The following is a 19376-nucleotide window of genomic DNA, read 5'->3' as shown; positions in this document are numbered from 1 at the left end:
CCAGCACCTCAACAAGCCTGGCATTTTTTTTTCCTACCTTCCTAAAATTTCAGGTCTCCTTGTTTGCTTTTATAAGGATTTCAGTACTTGACTAGATTTAATTATCTTCAGTGGGTTTATATTATGGAGGATATGAGGGGCCATTGGCGGAGGGTAGAGGGACTTAGGTTGGCATGGAAGGTATGAGGGGCTATTGAGGCTGGGTGGCTTATCTGTCCTGCCACCGGGGTACTTCTTTAACACTTGGATAACAGGAACAGACAGATCAATCTCAAATCCACAGCCTATTACCTCCAGTCGTGCAGCAAATTTGAAGAACTGGACTATGTGTGAAGTTTACGTTTTTAAGACATTCAAACTCTGGAGTGGCATTGGAATGTACTAACTTGTTGAATCAACAGAGAGTGTTACCAAGCGTGTCGAGTCAGCACCATGAGACTCGGTCCTTGGTGTCAAATCCAGAGTCACTGATGGTGTGAAACTCTGCAATGTTTGCTGTCTGGATGTGAAGTGATCTTAACAACTCTTGCTGAAATGATTGGTTTGCAGGACCCCACTACTCAAGACTGCTCCCAATTCACCTCCCAAGAATTGTGAAAATTTGACCTGAGGGGATGTATTGGAGTTTTTTTGTGAGAAAGGAGGTTGGAGCGGGGTTGGGGGGGACTGCAATGCCAGACTCATTCAGCCGGGAATAGTTTTGGGGCTGATGCAGTCGATGGTTTATTATGCATCTGAAAGTTTATATGCACTCAAAGTATAGTTTCTTTGTGAGTATCCCAGCCTATGACTTTAACCCTGTCATAAGAAATGGGCAAACCCATTCAGGGCAGGGCTGGGTTTCGATGCTTGAATCATATTTTGCATTTCCAATGACCAAAACACTCTTCAAATTCAACTTAATGGGAGATACCACTTGCTCTCCAGGACTCTCAATGTTCCGACAAATTTACACCTGTAAAGAAACTTGTAAGTGGCACAGTGGTTATCACTGCTGCCTCACAGCGCCAGGGATCGATTTCGGCCTTGGGTGACTGTCTGTGTGGGTTTCCTTCGGGTGCTCCAGTTTCCTCCCACAGTCCAAAGATGTGCAGGTTAGGGGGATTGACCATGCTAAATTGCCCCTCAGTGTCCCAAGATGTGTAGGTCAGGTGGATTAGCCATGGTAATTCCAGATTTTCATGAATAACCCACAGCACTTAAGTATATTATTTCCAAAGAAAAATCTCATTTCATTAAATACTGCACAGAAATGCACTTTTTATTGGCAGACTACAGTAATAGTACAAAATGTTTCTAAGTATAGCAATCTTCAAAAGTTGTCAGTATTAATTAGATGCACTTCTTGCTTTGAATAACACAATGGTTTGAAAAGGTTAAGCATGAGATAACTCAGCCGATAAAATGTAGAATATGATAGATTCTCGATTAAAACATGATTAGTTCCTTTTTGTATCGGTACCAAATGTCTGTGAAAAAAATATTATTTTAAACATGTGAAGTATTACTTCAGCTTTCAATTTAATGAAATATCTGGTAGCTTGGAATGAAATTCTCATTTAAACTAATTTGAGAAAAGAGAGGATTATGGCTTTCTGAGTTTAACACAGTGAAGGTATTCAGATGACATGATAAATATCGAGAGCAAGGGTCGAGGAGCCTATGACAAGTCTACAGATCCTCAAATTAACAATTTATATACCTTGACTTAAAATCAAGTGCCCTTTCTATTGCCATCACATTGTATAGTGTTAACATAGCTGTTGTTTTAATTCTAATTGGGTGCTACCAGTGGATAACATTGTTAATGATAATTGCAAAACTGAATTATGATTATGGGAAGATTCAGGGTGGGATTTTCCACCCGAGATCAACTGACCTTTAAACGGTCTGTCGTCTGTCCCACCCACGATGATCCCCGCGGCAGAGCAGGATGGGAAAATTTACCCCTCTCTGTCTCCTGTTTACCATGTGACCAATTTTCTTTTTTTTAACAAATTTGTTTCATTCATTTGTTAACCTCCCCTTTCCTCGTTCCAATAATTACAGCTCCAACTTCTCCAGTTGCAAATGTTGGATTTCATTTCTTCCTAACTTTTAACTTTGTCAAGCTGTTTGTAGTTCTCGATGCTCCAATACATGCATTTTCCTTTTTGGACTAAACTACCTGATAACTTAGTGAGTAAATCATAGAATCCTACAGTGCAGAAGGAGGCCATTCATCCCATCGAGTCTGCACCGACCACAATCCCACTCAGGCCCGATCCCCATAATCCCACGTATTTACCCTAACTATCTCCCGATACTAAGGGGCAATTTAGCATGGCCAATCAACCTAACCCACACAGCTCTAGACTGTGGGAGGAAACCGGAGCATCCGGAGGAAACCCACGCAGACACGGGGAGAATGTGCAAACTCCACACAGACAGTGACCCGAGCTGGGAATCGAACCCGGGTGCCTGGTGCTGTGAGGCAGCAGTGCCGACCACTGTGCCACCGTGCCGCAAATGCATGCTCTCGGAATGAAACTGTGTTACACAGGCACTTGTTTAGTTTTACAGTTTGTTGCCTGCCTAACTGATCCTGGCTGGGATTGATCTTGACATTCTGCTCAATGTCCTTCCTCCTTTGTGACCATTTGCAACCTTGGGTAGCTCTCTCAGTGTGTGAGACATCACACTTCTCCAAAGGCATCAGTAAATACTTGACAGTTCATAGCTATTTCTTTTGTCAGCGCATGCAACAACTAATTCATTTTGAAGCTCTCACAAAAGAATACTTTATGAGGAAATACATTTAGCCCACTCCGCTGGGAGGTGATGCTTCCTCATACAGCTAATGAAGATGCTGAACCCTCGTGAGGAAAATGCTTTTACAAGACATAAGTGAATTTGGGAATAAAATGTATTGAAGAGTCACTTTAAATTCAGAAAGAAAATGTGAACTAAGAAAGGTCTTTGTTGATGGCAAAATTTTTGAATTGAAATGTGCACAACATCAAATTAGTTGCGAGGATCCTCCAATGGTGTGTAATATTGTAGCAGGGGAGGCAGTTAATAAACTCATTAATGCATTGATCCAAGCACTATGTGGTTTCTTCGCAAGGCAATGGGAAATTTTGAAGGAATGTCAGATTGAATTTGTGGCATAAGGACACTGAAGTAGAATCTGTACTGGAACCCATTGCCATGTTTACTGATATGAAAGAAGATAATCAGAAGCCAGACATAACTTTGCTATAATCAAATGAAGAGCTGCAATGTTGAGTCCCCTTGCATTTTTGCAGGCTCAAAAATAGAATTGCACAATTTATATGAAAAATTGGTGTTTGTATTCCAGTTGGTTCTGGTTGTTAACTGAATTATGTTACGCAGAAGCAATGTTTCACTCAGTCAAATTTGGGGAATAATTCCGAGCCACCAGTCATTAAGATTTCTGAAATGAAAATTGGTGACGGGAATGTTGACACAAAAAGAATTAATGAATCTTGGCTGTGGCTGACATTATAGACAAAGTCATAAATTTTACAGTGATGAGAGCAGTAAATTATACCATTATCATAGAAATCATAGAAACCCTACAGTGCAGAAGGAGGCCATTCGGCCCATCGAGTCTGCACTGACAGCAATCTCACTCAGGCCCTATCTCCATCACCCCACATATTTATCCCACTAATCCTTCTAACCTACGCATCCCAGGACACTAAGGGTCAATTTAGCATGACCAATCAACCTAACCTGCAGATCTTTGGAGTGTCAGAGGAAACCGGAACACCTGGAGGAAATATGGGGAGAACGTGCAAATTCCACACAGACTGTGACCCAAGCCGGGAATTGAACCCAGCTCCCTGGAGCTGTGAGGTGGCAGTGCTAACCACCGTGCCACCGTGCCATCCCATTAGTCAAAGCATGTGACAGACAAAACCATTGTCCATTCAAACGTGTACCATATATCTGCAGCAAAAGACATGCCAGAGGAATGATCTGTTTCCCAGGTTATTTTTAAGCTAGTTGACAAAGCTTTCCTATAAATAGGATGATTTTAAGGGTTGCTTTGTCTGATAGAAGCTGACACCCCTTCAAGCCATTGTATCCATCCAATCAAATATAACTTTGTAGCAGTCCCAATTAATTGGTGAGTTAAAGGCACTCTGTGATGGAGATCCCAAGTCCAATTTCTACTCCATGTTCAGTTAATTGATCTCAAACCAAGGCAATGTAAGAAATACTGCAATTAGCTTCAATAGCTCAGGATTAGCGAGGAGAAAAATCATCCAGATTTCCTACTCCTAATAGCTCCCTGTTGATTCCTTATGGAAAGTGCACATGTATGACTGAGAATATATTTGGGCATGGTTGCAATATCTCACCAGTGGTCAGGGTTACACATGAAGAATGCTTTCCTGGATACAGACTGGAAGGACTGCTGGCATCCAAATAAGCTGGAGTTTATACCTTCAGGGCAAAGGAGGAAATAGACCAAAATAATTATTTCTATGAAGAAAGAAAAACTCACATTTACACAGCACCTTATATGCCCATGGGACATCGCACGCATTTCACAGCCAATAAATTAACTTTCAAGTGCAGCTCCTGTTGTAATGTAGAAAACACAGCAACCAATTTACACACAGCAAGCTCCCACAAGTAGCAATGTGAAAATGACCAGCACATCTGTTATTGTGATGTTGGTTGAGGGATAAATATTGGTCAGGATACTCTCCTTTGTAAAAGCCCCAATGGTACTATTTCATCGACCTGACCTTTAAGGACATTGGCTGGAATTTTCTGCCCTCCCCCGCTCCAGCGGGATCTCCCAGTATAGCTGAAGTCAATGGCCATTGGCGTTGCTTGCCAGCCATACTGCTGGAGAACCCATTGCAGGGGGCCGCGTCCAATGGGGCTGGAAGATCTCTCCGGTCTGAAGAGCTGGAAAGTCCTACCTATTGTCTATGTCTAAAATCCGACGTTGGCATTTAATCGGATCACCATTTTGACCTGGATTTTCCCGCCTCGCCCGTCCGTGGTGGGCATTGTCAATTGACTTTTGACCGCCCTCCAAATTTTCCGATCCTGCCTGCGACAAATGCCCACTACTGGCTGGACCAGAATCTCCCACTTTTGTTTCGTTTCAATTATAAAAAACGTCGGTGTTCAGTACAGAAGGAACGCCAACGTGGAAAATAGCCAGAGAGAAGGCAAGAAATTGTGCATAGCTGAAGCCAAACCTGCTTGCTTATTGAATTATACTGAATTGACTATTTTGGAAAGTAAAATTCATGTTTAAAGCTAGTGGGAGATAGTTAATCATGGAGGCAAGTGAAATGAAGTTATTTACTTTGGATTAAGCAAATCTAAACAGACTCCTGTTATCCTGTAGAAACAGAGCTTAAGAATGCTAAATTATCTTTGGCAGCTTACAGCGTATGAACAAGATTTCCAGCACATAACGTATTCAAGAATGATTGTACATAATGCTACTAAAGCTGAAGTGTGCAGATCTCCTCAACTGAGCAACCAATTTCCCTTTTACTTTTCCACTCTGAGGGCACATGAAAATTAAATAGTGTTGCATGATAACTCATTTGTTTAAAGAGGGATGGAAGTTTCTTTTTGTATTTTGAATAATTATTGTCTTGTGCCAATTTTTACATTGCTCTTCTACTCTTGAAGGAGTTAACTCTTTGTTAGTCCATAGCTCCGCTGGCAGTAATTGCCACAGTGGGCATTGACCGTGTATTCTTATTGACGGTGAATTTCGGCAGGTGAATTTGGGGTGAGGAGAAAACCCTTTCCTCAGCTGGAGACACACTCTTCCGAGAGAGAATTTCTGGGTCGCAGTCAAGAGTCCAGACCTATGGCAATTGTTCCCATTGTAAATGTAACATTGCTGAATGTGCCTCTGGCTTAGTGTGTAGGCCAGAGAATGAACATGGACCTTTTGTCAATGCATGGCTCAGCCTCCCACAGAATCAATTTGCACAGCTATAGGATGTACAGTGAACCACAATAGATAGTAGAAATGCATTTTAATATTGATGCTCTGACATTGGTACTCAGGAACAAATGACCCCATGACACCTGTTTGCCAAAACTAGTCATAATTGGGGCCTCCCATTCCACTGGCCGGTGGAACCACCATTTTATGGGATGTGGTGCACTTCCGTGCCTTGCTCACTGGACAGTGGTAGTGTAGTTATACATTTTATGACGAGTTGTACAGCTCATCACATGACTTGCAGGATCTCCTGAAAGCTGTTGTCCACTTACTACTAAACCTATCAGTTACATAATGACCAATTAATGCTATCCTTCTTGTGATTGAGAGGGAAGAGAAAGCAGGTGAGTAAGGTCTATTTTGAGGTCTGGTTTGCTCTAAGCTGTGTGTCCAAGACTGAATCAACTTCCAGTGCAGACATCTCAAACCAATTCCTGAGAGGCAGCCCCTGGTTACAAGTCACGATTGACCAATCAACAGCATTCATATTTGGGACATGCAGAGAGCGAATTGGAGGCTGGAATTCTTCTCAATTGACTCATATGATCACAGAGAAGAAATATAGAAACTAGGAACAGGAGTAGGCCATTTAGCCCTTTGAGCCTCTGCTATCATTCGACATGATCATGGCTGATCCACTACCTCAATGCCATATTCCCGCTTTCTCCCCATGCTCCTTGAAACCATTAAAATAAAATATGCATATATCTATCTCTTTTTTGAATACATTCAGTGACTTGGCCTCCATAGCCTTCTGTGGTAGAGAATTCTACAAGTTCACTAGCTTTTGAGTGAAGGCATATTTCCTCATCTCAGTCCTAAATGGTCTATCCCATATCCTGAGACTGTGTTCCCTGGTTCTAGACTCCACAACCAGGGAAAACATCCTCCTTGCATCTGATCTGTCCATCCTTGTTAGAATTCAATACATTTCAATCAGGTCTCCTGTCATCCTTCTGAATTCGAGTGAATACAGGCCCATTTGGCACAGTGGTTAGCATTGCTGCTCACAGTGCCAGGGACCTGGGTTCGATTCCCGGCTTGGGTCACTGTCTGTGTGGAGTTTGCACGTTCTCCCCGTGTCTGCGTGGGTTGCCTCCGGGTGCTCCGGTTTCCTCCCACATTCCAAAAGATGTGCTACTTAGGTGTATTGGCCATGCTAAATTCTCCCTCAGTGTACTCATACAGGTGCATGAGTGTGGCAACTCGGGGATTTTCACAGTAACTTCATTGCAGTATTAATGTAAGCCTACTTGTGACTAACAAATAAACTTTAACTTTATTTGAACCAATCTCTCTGCATAGGACACTCTCGCCAACCCCGATTTCAGCCTGGTGAACCTCCGCTGCACTCCCTCTTTGGCAAGTATATCTTTTCTTCTGTAGGGAGACTAAAATTGCATGCAGTGCTCCAGGTGTGGTCTCACCGAGGCCCTATATAACTGCAGTAAGGCATCCCAATTTCTGAATTCAAAAGAAGACAACCTTTATGAATAGGTTGGCCCTTGCTGAGAAAACAATGTTAATTCTAGCATGCTGCCTTCATTGGTGAAATATTGGCATTACTCCTGTGCATAGCGGGGGACCCTTAATTTTGGTCATTATGCTTACCTGTGCCTACACTACTTGGAGTTAGATAACTGCAGTCTGCTTCAATGAAAAGAGAATGTACAGTCCATGGGGAAGGATTTCTACTGGAATCATAGAATCACTACAGTACAGAAGGAGGCTATTTGGCCCATCAAGTCTGTACCAACAATATCCCAACCAGGCCCGATTCCCACAAACCCACACATTTACCCCGTTAATCCGCCTGACACTAGGGTCAATTTAGCATGGCCAGTCAACCTAACCCACGCACCTTTGGAGTGTGGGAAGAAACCGGAGCACCCAGAGGAAACCCATGCAGACACAGGGAGAATGTGCAAACTCCACACAGATAGTCATCCGAGGCCGGAATTGAACCCGGGTCCCTGGCGCTGTGAGGCAGCAGTGCTAACCACTGTGCCACCGTGCTGCCCTCTTAGAATATTAATGTGCAGCAAAAATTGGCAGAATTCTCTGACCTTGTCCGTGGCTGGGATTCTCCGATGCAGGTGAAATGAACGGAGTTTTGGTTGAGTGCCAAATTCTCCACTCTCATTGGCAGCGAGGGTGGCGGGGGGGGGTGGGTGGGGGGGGGGGGGGGGGGGGGGGGGTGGGGTTGGGGGGGGGGACATTTGTAGAGGGGTGAGCAGTTTTGAACACACGTGTACTGTCACAGTAAGCAGTTTTATTTTTGTTTTGGAAGACACCTGAGAATTGCAGCCCATGTTTAATTTGTTGAGCAGTGGAAATATAATCATAGAATCCCTACCGTGCAGAAGGAGGCCATTAAGCCCATCAAGTCTGCACCAACTCGCTGACAGAGTGTCTTATCCAGTCCCTCTTCCTCCTCCCTATCTCTGTGATCCCACATTTTCATCATGAATGATCCATCTACTGTACACATCTTGGGACACTAAGGGGCAATTTAGAATGGCCAACCAACTTAACCTGCACACACTTGGATGTGAGAGGAAACTGGAGCACCCAGAGGAATCCCACACAGACACAGGGAGAATGCGCAAACTCCACACAGGCCGAGACCCAAGACCAGAACTGAACCCAGATCCCTGGTGCTGTGAGGCAGCAGTGCTCACCACTGTGCCACCCATTAATACTTAAATAAGTTGGGCACACAGAACATCTAGCTGGGTGAATTGGTCAGTAATTTTGCTTCAAGACTGTCGACTAAGAATTAAAATATCCTCACGCTTCAGATAGTTATGTTGATCAAAGGAAAAGGTTAGCTTGAGCACTGCTGTTTCTGCATGAGATCAGTGATAAACCCAGTGGAAATCTCTTCCAGAACGTCTTTTGGCTGCATTCAAATATGTACTAAAATGCTGCCATGATAAATAGAAATATCTGTGTACAGATGTCAGCAAGGTGATTACAGACTGATGTTTCTTTACCACTGAAAATAAAATCTGGGTTAATGTGTCAAAATATGAAGCCCATGCAATTCCACACCAATTCGATTTATTGTGGCGTCATGGAGATAGGAGGAAGAGGGCCTGGGTAAGACACTCTGTCGGAGAGTTGGTGTAGACTCGATGGGCTTAATGGCCTCCTTCTACTTCCACTGCTCAACATATTAAACATGGGCTGGGATTCTCCAGGTTTTGTTCACCCCACTCCCGTTGCCAGTGAGAGTGGAGAATTTGACACTCAGCCAAAACTCCATTCATTTCACCTGCATCGGAGAATCCCAACCACGGACAAGGTCAGAGGATTCCGCCGATTTTCACTGTATATTAATATTCTAATATTAATAACATCGTACATTAATATTCCAATAGGGCAGCACGGTGGCACAGTGGTTAGCACTGCTGCCTCACAGTGCCAAGGACCCAGCTTCAATTCCAACCTCGGGTACATGTCTGTGTGGAGTTTGCACATTCTCTGCGTGGGTTTCCACCGGGTGCTCCAGTTTCCTCCCATAGTCCAAAGATGTAATTCTGTGCTGTGGGGCTGGATCTATCCAGAATTAAGTTAAAGCAGTCCAACTTCATTCCACATTTATATTACATTTTTTAATTTGATAAGAGCCTCTTTTATTGGCGGCACGGTAGCACAGTGGTTAGCACTGCTGCTTCACAGCTCCAGGGTCCCGAGTTCGATTCCCGGCTTGGGTCACTGTCTGTGTGGAGTTTGCACATTCTCCTCGTGTTTGCGTGGGTTTCCTCCGGGTGCTCTGGTTTCCTCCCACAGTCCAAAGATGTGCGGGTTAGGTTGATTGGCCAGGTTTAAATTGCCCCTGAGATGCATAGGTTCGAGGGATTAGCGGGTAAATATGTGGGGGTAGGGCCTGGGTGGGATTGTGGTCGGTGCAGACTCGATGGGCCGAATGGCCTCCTTCTGCACTGTAGGGGTTCTATGATGGTTCTATGATGATGATTAAAAATGGATAACATGCCTTCTAATATCAGAAATGCAGGGTAAGATCCAAGATGCAGAAACATAGCAAATCAGTTTTGTAGTTTGAATTGAATTCTCAAAATAAACTGTTCACGTTTGGAACCTGCTAACCTGTAGCCTGATGATATCTGCTCTTGCAGTCCTTTCAGTCTTGGTTGGGTGATTTGGAACTGATAATGTAAAATTTTAAGTAAAATAAGACAACAACAAAACTGCTTGCGAGACCTTGATCTTCTGCTGGCCTTTGAGAAATCACAGCGCGAGGTTGTAAAACAGGTGCAGGATATTTGATACCCTTACTTATGCTGGACAAATTACACGCTCACTTTTTCTCTTTTTGGGCCTCATGGAGTTTCCGGAATTTTCTTAGAAATTTCAGAAACCATGTAACGAGGAAATAAAAAGCAGAAAATACTTGATCTGCCTGTTAGGTAGGACCACAGGAGGAGCACAGGAGAAGAATAGTGAGCAAATTGAGACACATGGGTATGGGCAATAGAGGTTACTCTGTGACTCACTGGGGATTCAGTGTAGGTTTTTTTTCACACGTTGCAGCAAGTTATTGAATTGGAAATCGTTTTCAGTAGTGACTTGTACTCTCAATATTGTCAGAGTCTGACTAAGCCTTGTTAAGTCTCAGTCTCATTCGCTCGCTACAACTATCAAGCAAAGTTTCAAAGGACACCGATGTTTTCATAGACCATCTTGCTCTCTTCTGTTTCAAAGATAATACTTTCAATTTCCTGACAGGCCAGTTGGATTTAAGTGTAGTCTCAATAGATTCTGTTGAACCACAGACAGAGTAAATGGTTCAGATTACTTGCATATAAAAGAAAGTGCAAAACCTCCGATTCAAACTCTCAGTTTATGAGGGGATCTCTTAAATGGGCAATTCAGACCTGAACATGCCCATATTTCGACATATCTAGAGAAAATGTTGACCCTTATTCTGAGACCTTCTGACATCTCCTTGTGACACACATTGTCACCTTATTGAGAGTGTGAGTTAGCAGTTTATTAATGGTTTTAAAGTTTAAAGTTTACTTATTGGTGTCACAAGTAGGCTTACATTAACACTGCAATGAAGTGACTGAAAATCCCCCAGTTGCCACATTCCGCCCACCGCCTATTCGGGTACACTATGGGAAAATTTAGCATGGCCAATACACATAACCAGTACATCTTTCAGACTGTGGGAGGAAACCGGAGCACCCGGAGGAAACCCATGCAGACATGGGGAGAACATGCAGACTCCCCACAGACAGTAACCCAAGCCAGGAATCAAATCCGGGTCCCTGGCATTGTGAGGCAGCAGTGCTACCATTGTGTCAAATGGGCCTGTATTCACTAGAGTTCAGAAGGATGAGAGGAGATCTGATTTAAAATCAAAAAAAGGTTATTTATCTATCATCTCACACTTTCCCCAAAGGTTTAAAATGTGACGCTGCTCTTACTCACCTCACACCCACTATCACTCGCACAAAGATCAGATACAGATGAAAAAGAACAGTAGTTACAAAGTATAGTTGTCTCACCTTATTTCATGGTAGACCTGTAGTTTCTTAGCTGAGTTGATGTTTTAGTTGGAGTGAAGGCCTTGAACAGCAAATGATTTTTATTTAGCTGTGAAAGCTCTTGTACTCGACTTTCTGGGAGATTTGGTTCTCAGGTGGACTTGGAAGTTGAAATAGATTGGGGAGAACCCTCCTACCTTCACGGTATTGCTCCTTTTACTTCGCTGTTTAGTGACGTGCTGTAGGTTCTAGAGCCGTCCGATGGATTCATAGAATCCCTACAGTGCAGAAGAGGCCATTCAGCTCATCGTGTCTGCACTGACTCTCTGACATAATATTTAACCAAGGCCCTTTCCCTGTAATCCCATTTACAATGGCTAATCTCATCAAATTTGCACATCTTTGGGCACTAAAGAAGAATTTAGCATGGTCAATCCACGTACCCTGCAAATGTTTGGACTGTGGGAGGAAATTGGAGCACCCAAAGGAAACGCACACAGACACGGGGAGAAGGTGCAGACTCCGCACAGTCACCCAAGACCGCAATTGTACCCGGGTCCTTAGAGCTTTGAGGCAGCAGTGCTAACCACCGTGCTGCCAGATCGAATTCTCTCTCTGCGTTAGCTTTTGCTGTTTTATGGGCAGACAGAAAACATGACTGTGCCCACCATGTGGTTTGTACAAGTCCAAAGAGCTTTGTCTAAAGAAAGTTGGTGTGTTGATGACGCATCGCTTGTTATCGTTTGACACTTTGGAACTCATCCTGTCTAGTTTGACCGATGGATACATTTCACATTCGTCTAACACACACAGTTTCAGTGTCTCAATTGTCCATGTTGAAACAGAAAGACGAGTCCGCTAGAATACGATAGTTATTTTTATTGACAGTCCATCCTTCAACAAAGGGATGAGTGTGCTTCCCGGTGAACATCCATACTTAATTAGGTATTTACTGGAGACTCAGGACTGTCTAGCTCAGAATGCTAAAGGTCACATGATTTGCAGTGGCCATTTTATAGACTACGTTCAAAATGTTAAGGTATTGCCTCAAAGTTCATAATATAATGGAGCATGACAGTGAATTGAAAGTTGAACATTATCTCCACTTTGACTGGGGTACTTGTAAGCAAATTGATCTAACACAGCAACGTTATTATCTCATACTTATGGCCATATAAATTCAAATGAAAGTTCTGCACTTTTCAGACAAGGCAAATTTGCTTTTGGGAAAATTCTGGGTGGTACGGTGGCACAGTGGTTAGCACTGCTGCTTCACAGTGCCAGAGACCCGGGTTCAATTCCTGGCTTGGGTCACTGTCTGTTTAGAGATGGCATGTTCTCTCCATGTCTGCATGGGTTTCCTCCAGGTGCTCCGGTTTCCTCCGGGTGCTCCAGTTTCCTACCACAGTCCAAAGATGTGTGGCTCAGGTTGATTGGCCATGATAAATTGCCCCTTAGTATCAGGGGGAACTAGTTAGGGTAAATGCATGGGTTATGGGGATAGGGCCTGGGTGGGATTGTGGTCGGTGCAGACTCAATGGGTTGAAATTATAGGGATTCTGCACTGTAGGGATTCTATGAAAAGGTATTTTCATATTATGCAGAAGTTTCACAGCTGTAAAGTTAGCCTGTGGAGCAAACCAATAAAGTGTAGCATCCTTCTGGAAAAGAAGCTTTGCATTTAGTGTCCTGCCAAAATCCATGCACGCACAAGCCCAATGGAATTGTTTTTGGGGAAGAAAGGGTAATTGAGTTCGGTCCATCTGAGTTTTTATACATTCAATTTGGCACCTTCAGTGTGACTTTTTATGTACACCACATATGGGACACCACTTGCAGTTCTACAATCAATAACCAGCTAAAGGCAAGAAACCAAGCTCTGAGTAAACAATAGGACTCTGAATTTTTCATAATCTGACTTTCAGCTGACTACAGTAAAGTTTAGTAAGGAGCAGAGGAATACTAATTTGTGATGATACAACTCCAGAATTCAAATCCAAATGTGAAGGTCAAACAAATGAGGCTGCTATTGAGTAAGTTAGATCAGCAATCGTTTGTTGAGAAATTGTACACATATTCTGCCAGATTATCAGAAAACAAGCACGCACAGCATTCAGCCACAGGGAATCAAGAACCTAGCAGTAGATCAGGAAACAAGTAGACTCATAGTAACAATTTACATTTATATTTTTTTATGCATTTGTGGGACATCGGAGTCACTGGCTGGCCAGCATTTATTGTCCATCCCTAGTTGCCCTTGTTCAGAGGGCAGTTGAGAGTCTACTACATTGCTGTGGCTCTGGAGTCACATGTAGGCCAGGTAAGGACAGCAGATTTCCTTCCCTAAAGGACATTAGTGAACCAGATGGGGTTTTCCAACAATGGTTTCATGATCATCAGTAAATTCTTAATTCCAGATACTTTTTTTAATTATTGAATTCAAATTCCACCATCTGCCATGGTGGGATTCAAACCCAGATTGCCAGAACATTAGCTGAGTTTCTGGATTAATAATCTCGCGATAATACCACCAGGCCATTGCCTCCCTACACCTATGTAGCACCTTTAATGCTGTAAATTGTCGCCGGTACTTCACTGAAGTGTAATCAAACAGAATTTGACACTGAGCAGCATAAGAGACATTAGGGCCAGTGGGCTAAATCTTGGTCAGAGAAGTAAGGTTTAAGGAATGTGTTAAAAGAGGAGGAAGAGGTGGAGAAGACTATGAAGGGAGTTTCAGAGCTTAGGGCCTCAGCAGCAGATGACCAGTTGCCGACAGTGAAGCAAAGGAAATCCGGGATACATAAGAGGCCAGAATTGGAAGAGCACAGAGATCTGGGAAGGTGGTGGGCCTGGGTAAGTTTACAGAGATGGGTAGATGCAAGGTTACAAAGAGATTTGAAAACAAGGATGCAAATTATTAAAGTGTGGCATTGCTAGACTTGGAGATAATGTAGGGCAGTCAACACAGGATTGATGAGTGAATAGATTATTGCACACTGGCTACGAGATCATTATACCAGCAAATCAGTCATATGCCCAACCCTAAAGAGCAAAAAAAATGTATTTACATTTGCATAGAGCCTTTCACAACCTGTGAGCTTCCCAGAGTACTGTTGTGCAGTTACTGTTCGTTTGTTACTGCAAACGAAAATAGTGAATTATCACTACTTTAGGTGGTCTTCAGAGTCAAGGTGACGCACAAAAAGAATTGTTAGCACAGAAACAAATTGCAACAATTAGGAATCATACAAAACTGCAGTTCACCATCCACAGTGATGACTCCTTACTAATGACAATCAAAAGAAAGCAAACACCAATGTGTGCTTATACCCATTAACAAATTCTTTCTGTGTGTCTATACACATTTTTTAAATGAAATATCTGGTGCTTAAACTCAGAATGGAAAAACTTACTTAATTATTACCTAGTTCACCCACTTTACACTTGGTGCATGCTTCAATTTTATCTCTATTCCTTGCTCAGTACACCCATGATCCATTGGTCAGTTTATATATTTATCGTGCCATTTTCTATCTGCCCAATTTCTCCACATGATTGTAATACCTGTCCCCTTGACCTGAACCTAATACCCAATGTTTTGAATAATGTGTATTAAGAGTGTTAATTGAGCATCTGTCATATTTAACCCAACGGTTGCATCAGATGGCTTTGCGTTACTCCAAGATTGTCTTGACTGTTCACCAGCGCTGACTGGCTTGTTGTTGGGGCATGGAGGGCTTGACAGGAAAATAGAGAGTATTATTCTTCTTATTAATCCACAAGTGAACCTGCAGGCCGATGTCCAAAGTGGGGTAAAAGTGTTTTGCCCTGGTAAACTGTTTTATTTTAGTTAAACTCTTCACTGTGCTCTCCTGTGAACTAGAGGGCTCTGAACCTATTTCAGCCTCCTTCTGAAGGTGCTGTGGCCTTTGGTATGTCCTCATGAAGAGCGTGTGCATCCAAAATTGGGCCCTATGAATGCTATTTGTGTGATACTGAATGCTGTGGTTCAGAGATGGTTAATCAAATTAAAAATGGTTTCTATGTACCTGCTCGACCAAAACAAAAACACAATATTGCTTAAAGTTGAAAGGAAAACATTAGTGTTACTAAGCAGTAGGTAAAACATTAGATCAAGGGTACATTCCTGTCTTGTAAATGATGTTTTTTTTTTGAATTACCAGTTTAGTAACTGAAGCATAATTATCTAAATCATGATGACATAATTGCAACATCAATCATATTTGAGACTGCACTTCATTTTTCATTTCATTTTAAGACAAGGTTTTTAAAAAAATAATCTAATTTCCTAAGGTTGCTGTGGTGATCAACTTGTCTGACCAGCAGTAGAGTTTATGGAGCGTGCTGTTCCTGGCTGCTGCAGAATTTGCCTGGAACCTTCTCAACTGAGGCCGCAAGGCCCATTTAATAGATGACTGAACTCTGCTGCTTAAGCCCCACACACATAAAGTTCTTGCACACATAAGCAAATTATCTTCCCAACTGAACACAATAACATGGATAAGTTGCTGTCTGTCTGCCTTTTCCACTGGTTGCTTGGCATAATATTATGAACAAAACCGTTAATGACAACAAAAGGATGTAGGAACATAAAGTTTAAAATTTATTTATTAGTGTCACAAGCAGGCTTACAGTAACACTGCAATGAATTTACTGTGAAAATCTCCTAGTCACCGCACTCCGGCGCCTGTTCAGGTGCACTCAGGGAGAATTCAGCATGGCCAATGCAACTCACCAGCACGCCTTTCGGACTGTGGGAGGAAACCGGAACACACGGAGGAAACTGATGCAGACACAGGGAGAGTGTGTAGACTCCGCACAGACAGTGATCCAAGCGGGGATTCAAATCCAGGCCCCTGGCGCTGTGAAGCAGCAGTGCTAACCACTAGGAACATTCTCCAACATTCAATCAGATCATGGCTGATCTCTCTCTGGTCTCATATCCACCTCCCCACCTGTTCCCCATTTCCCTCTTTCTTTTTTTTAAAGTTAGAAATATATCTACCTCCTTCTTAAAACCATTCAACGATTCAGACTCCACCGGGCTATGGGGCAGCGAGTTCCACAAATTCACCATCCTCTGCGAGAAGTAGTTCCTTGTCATCTCAGTTTTAAATCTATCACCTCGCAACCTACACCTGTGACCTCTTGTTCAAGATTGCCCCATAAGAGGAAACATTTGGTCTACATTTACTTTATCAATCCCTTTTAAAATTTTATAAACCTCGATCAGATCCCCCTCATCCTTCAAACTCCAGCGAGTACAAGCCCAAACTTTAATCCCTCCTCATACGTCAACCCCTTCATCCCTGGAATCAGTCCGGTGAACCTCCTCTGAACTGCCTCCAATGCCACCACATCGTTCCTCAATAAGGAGATCAAAACTGGACACAATACTCCAGATGTGGTCTCATCAACACCCTATACAAATACAACAACACTTTTCTACTTTTATATCTCAATTCAAATGTCGAGGTTTCATAGAATCCCTACAGTGCAGAAGGAGGCCATTTGGCCCATCAACAACAATCCCACCTAAGCCCTATCCCTGTAACCACACATATTTACCACGCCAATCCCTCTAACCTACACATCCCAGGACACTAAGGGGCAATTTAGCATGGCCAATGCACCTAATCCACCCATCTTTAGACTGGGGGAGGAAACCGGAGCACCTGGAGGAAACCCACACAGACACGGGGAGAACGGACAAACTCCAAACAGACAGTGACCCCACCCAGGAATTGAACCCAGGATCCTGGAGTTGAGAGGCATCAGTGCTAACCACTGTGCCACTGTGGTTTCACAAATGTACCAAGATTGTTTCCTGAGTTGCAGTTATTGAAAAAGGCAGCACCCTCTCTAAAGAGTTTGCCAATTTTTTTATTAATTTGTTTGCACAAGTGCAATAAAAACTATGAAGTAAATCTTGTTAAATCGAACATTCTGTCACAGGTAACAGAGAGTTGAGCTCACTGTAATAAGAAGAACAAATGGCACTTTCTGGGTCTATCCTTGAAGACAGCACTGCTTTAATACGTTGTTGTTCAATAAAACAAATATTGACAGCGATAATCCCATTTATTCCTCAGTTTGTGGAGTTCACCCACTTTTTCTGAAGTTTTGGGATTTCCAAAGAGCGCCCATTGGCTCACAGTGCTTGTTGAAATTGAACTGTTATGTCAATGGAAAGTAATTCAAAGTGACTGCATGCTTTGATTTGCATTTCACTAGGAAGAATTAAGATTCTCTTAAGGTTAAGGTGCAGGTTCAGTTGGCAGTTAGGAAGGCAAATGCAATGTTAGCATTCATGATGAGAGGGATAGAATACAAGAGCAGGGATATACTTCTGAGGCTGTATAAGGCTCTGGTCACACCCCATTTGGAGTGTTGTGAGCAGTTTTGGGCCCCATATCTAAGAAAGGATGTGCTGGCCTTGGAAAGGGTCCAGAGGAGGTTCACAGGAATGATCCCGGGAATGAAGAGCTTGCCGTATGAGGAACAGTTGAGGACTCTGGGTCTGTACTCGTTGGAGTTTAGAAGGATGAGGGGGGATCTTATTGAAACATATAGGATACTGCGAGGCCTGGATAGAGTGGATGTGGAGAGGGTGTTTCCACTAGCAGGAAAAACTAGAACCAGAGGGCACAACCTCAGGCTAAAGGGACAATCCTTTAAAACAGAGATGAGGAGTAATTTCTTCAGCCAGAGAGTGGTGAATCTGTGGAACTCTTTGCCGCAGAAGGCTGTGGGGGCCAGGTCATTGAGTGTCTTTAAGACAGAGATAGATAGATGCTTGATTAATAAGGGGATCAGGGGTTATGGGGAAAAGGCAGGAGAATAGGGATGAGAAAAATATCAGCCATGATTAAATGGCGGAGCAGATTCAATGGGCCGAGTGGCCTAATTCTGCTCCTATGTTTTATGATCTTATGATCTTCAGAGGGCAAAGGACCTCCAATATTATAAAGTCCACTCAAATATTACATGCATTTTCCATGCTACTGAATCTTTGTGGTCAATGCTTTTATATTTTGAGTTGCAGCTCATCTTGGAAAATAATATACCTGTTCATTGCACACCTTTTATTTTCACCGTACTCATATTTTCAGTACAACCAACCATTTGTTATTTATTATTATGTAAAGTGTGCCCGTTCTTCACATAATATATCCTGGTATTTACAGAGAATGTGGTGTCTTCAGCAGTTTATCATATGCCGTTTGCAATACGGCTTTGAAAATATTCTGGAGTATTTCAGACACACATCAGCGCTGGAGCTGTACCTCGTCAGCATTTTAACATTACATACTTCACCAGACTACAACATTTAATTTAACTCTTGGGTTGCTTGAACTTTACAACTATGAAAACAATCCTCCTTTCATTTTAGATTTGAAATGAGTAACTCTCAGTTATTGGTACAGTTTATGTTGCTTCATGATGATCGCACAGGGATCTTGTCACAGTTATTAACCCTTTAATGTCACCACATTGATATTGAAATATTACCACAAGTTGCTGGTTTATACAGTGAGTGAACACGATGTGAAGGACAGTTTCTGGTTGAACTAAAAGGCATTGAAGATCTGGGATGTCATTTGAACTCTTTGAAGAGATAAATGTCTAATGATCACTCCTGCTGCTCCAAGACATCCATTAATTATGCTCTAATCAAGTTAAGTTATCTATTCTTCTGCAGTCTATTATTCCCTCTTTAATTATTCTTGGATGTCTATTATTTATTTTGTAATTCCTCCTAGCTATTCATCATTGATTCCCAGGTATTATCAGTGATTTTCCCTCTAATCACTCTCATTTGTAATTCCTAGATTACT

The 19376-nt window shown here is 42.6% G+C and overlaps 1 protein-coding gene across 1 annotated transcript in view; it reads left to right on the top strand.

Annotated features, from left to right (window-relative positions):
• LOC144499987 (dachshund homolog 1-like) overlaps positions 1-19376 on the top strand; it is a 370810-nt gene that overhangs the window by 277748 nt on the left and 73686 nt on the right. Inside the window, exon 8 of the mRNA XM_078222724.1 lies at positions 7304-7360. Within this exon, the coding sequence (XP_078078850.1) occupies positions 7304-7360 (57 nt within the window). The remainder of the gene's footprint in view (positions 1-7303; positions 7361-19376) is intronic.

Source organism: Mustelus asterias, chromosome 10 (assembly GCF_964213995.1).
Source record: "Mustelus asterias chromosome 10, sMusAst1.hap1.1, whole genome shotgun sequence".
In the NCBI taxonomy this organism is placed as follows: Eukaryota; Metazoa; Chordata; class Chondrichthyes; order Carcharhiniformes; family Triakidae; genus Mustelus; species Mustelus asterias.
This window is presented reverse-complemented; position numbering and strand designations above follow the sequence as displayed.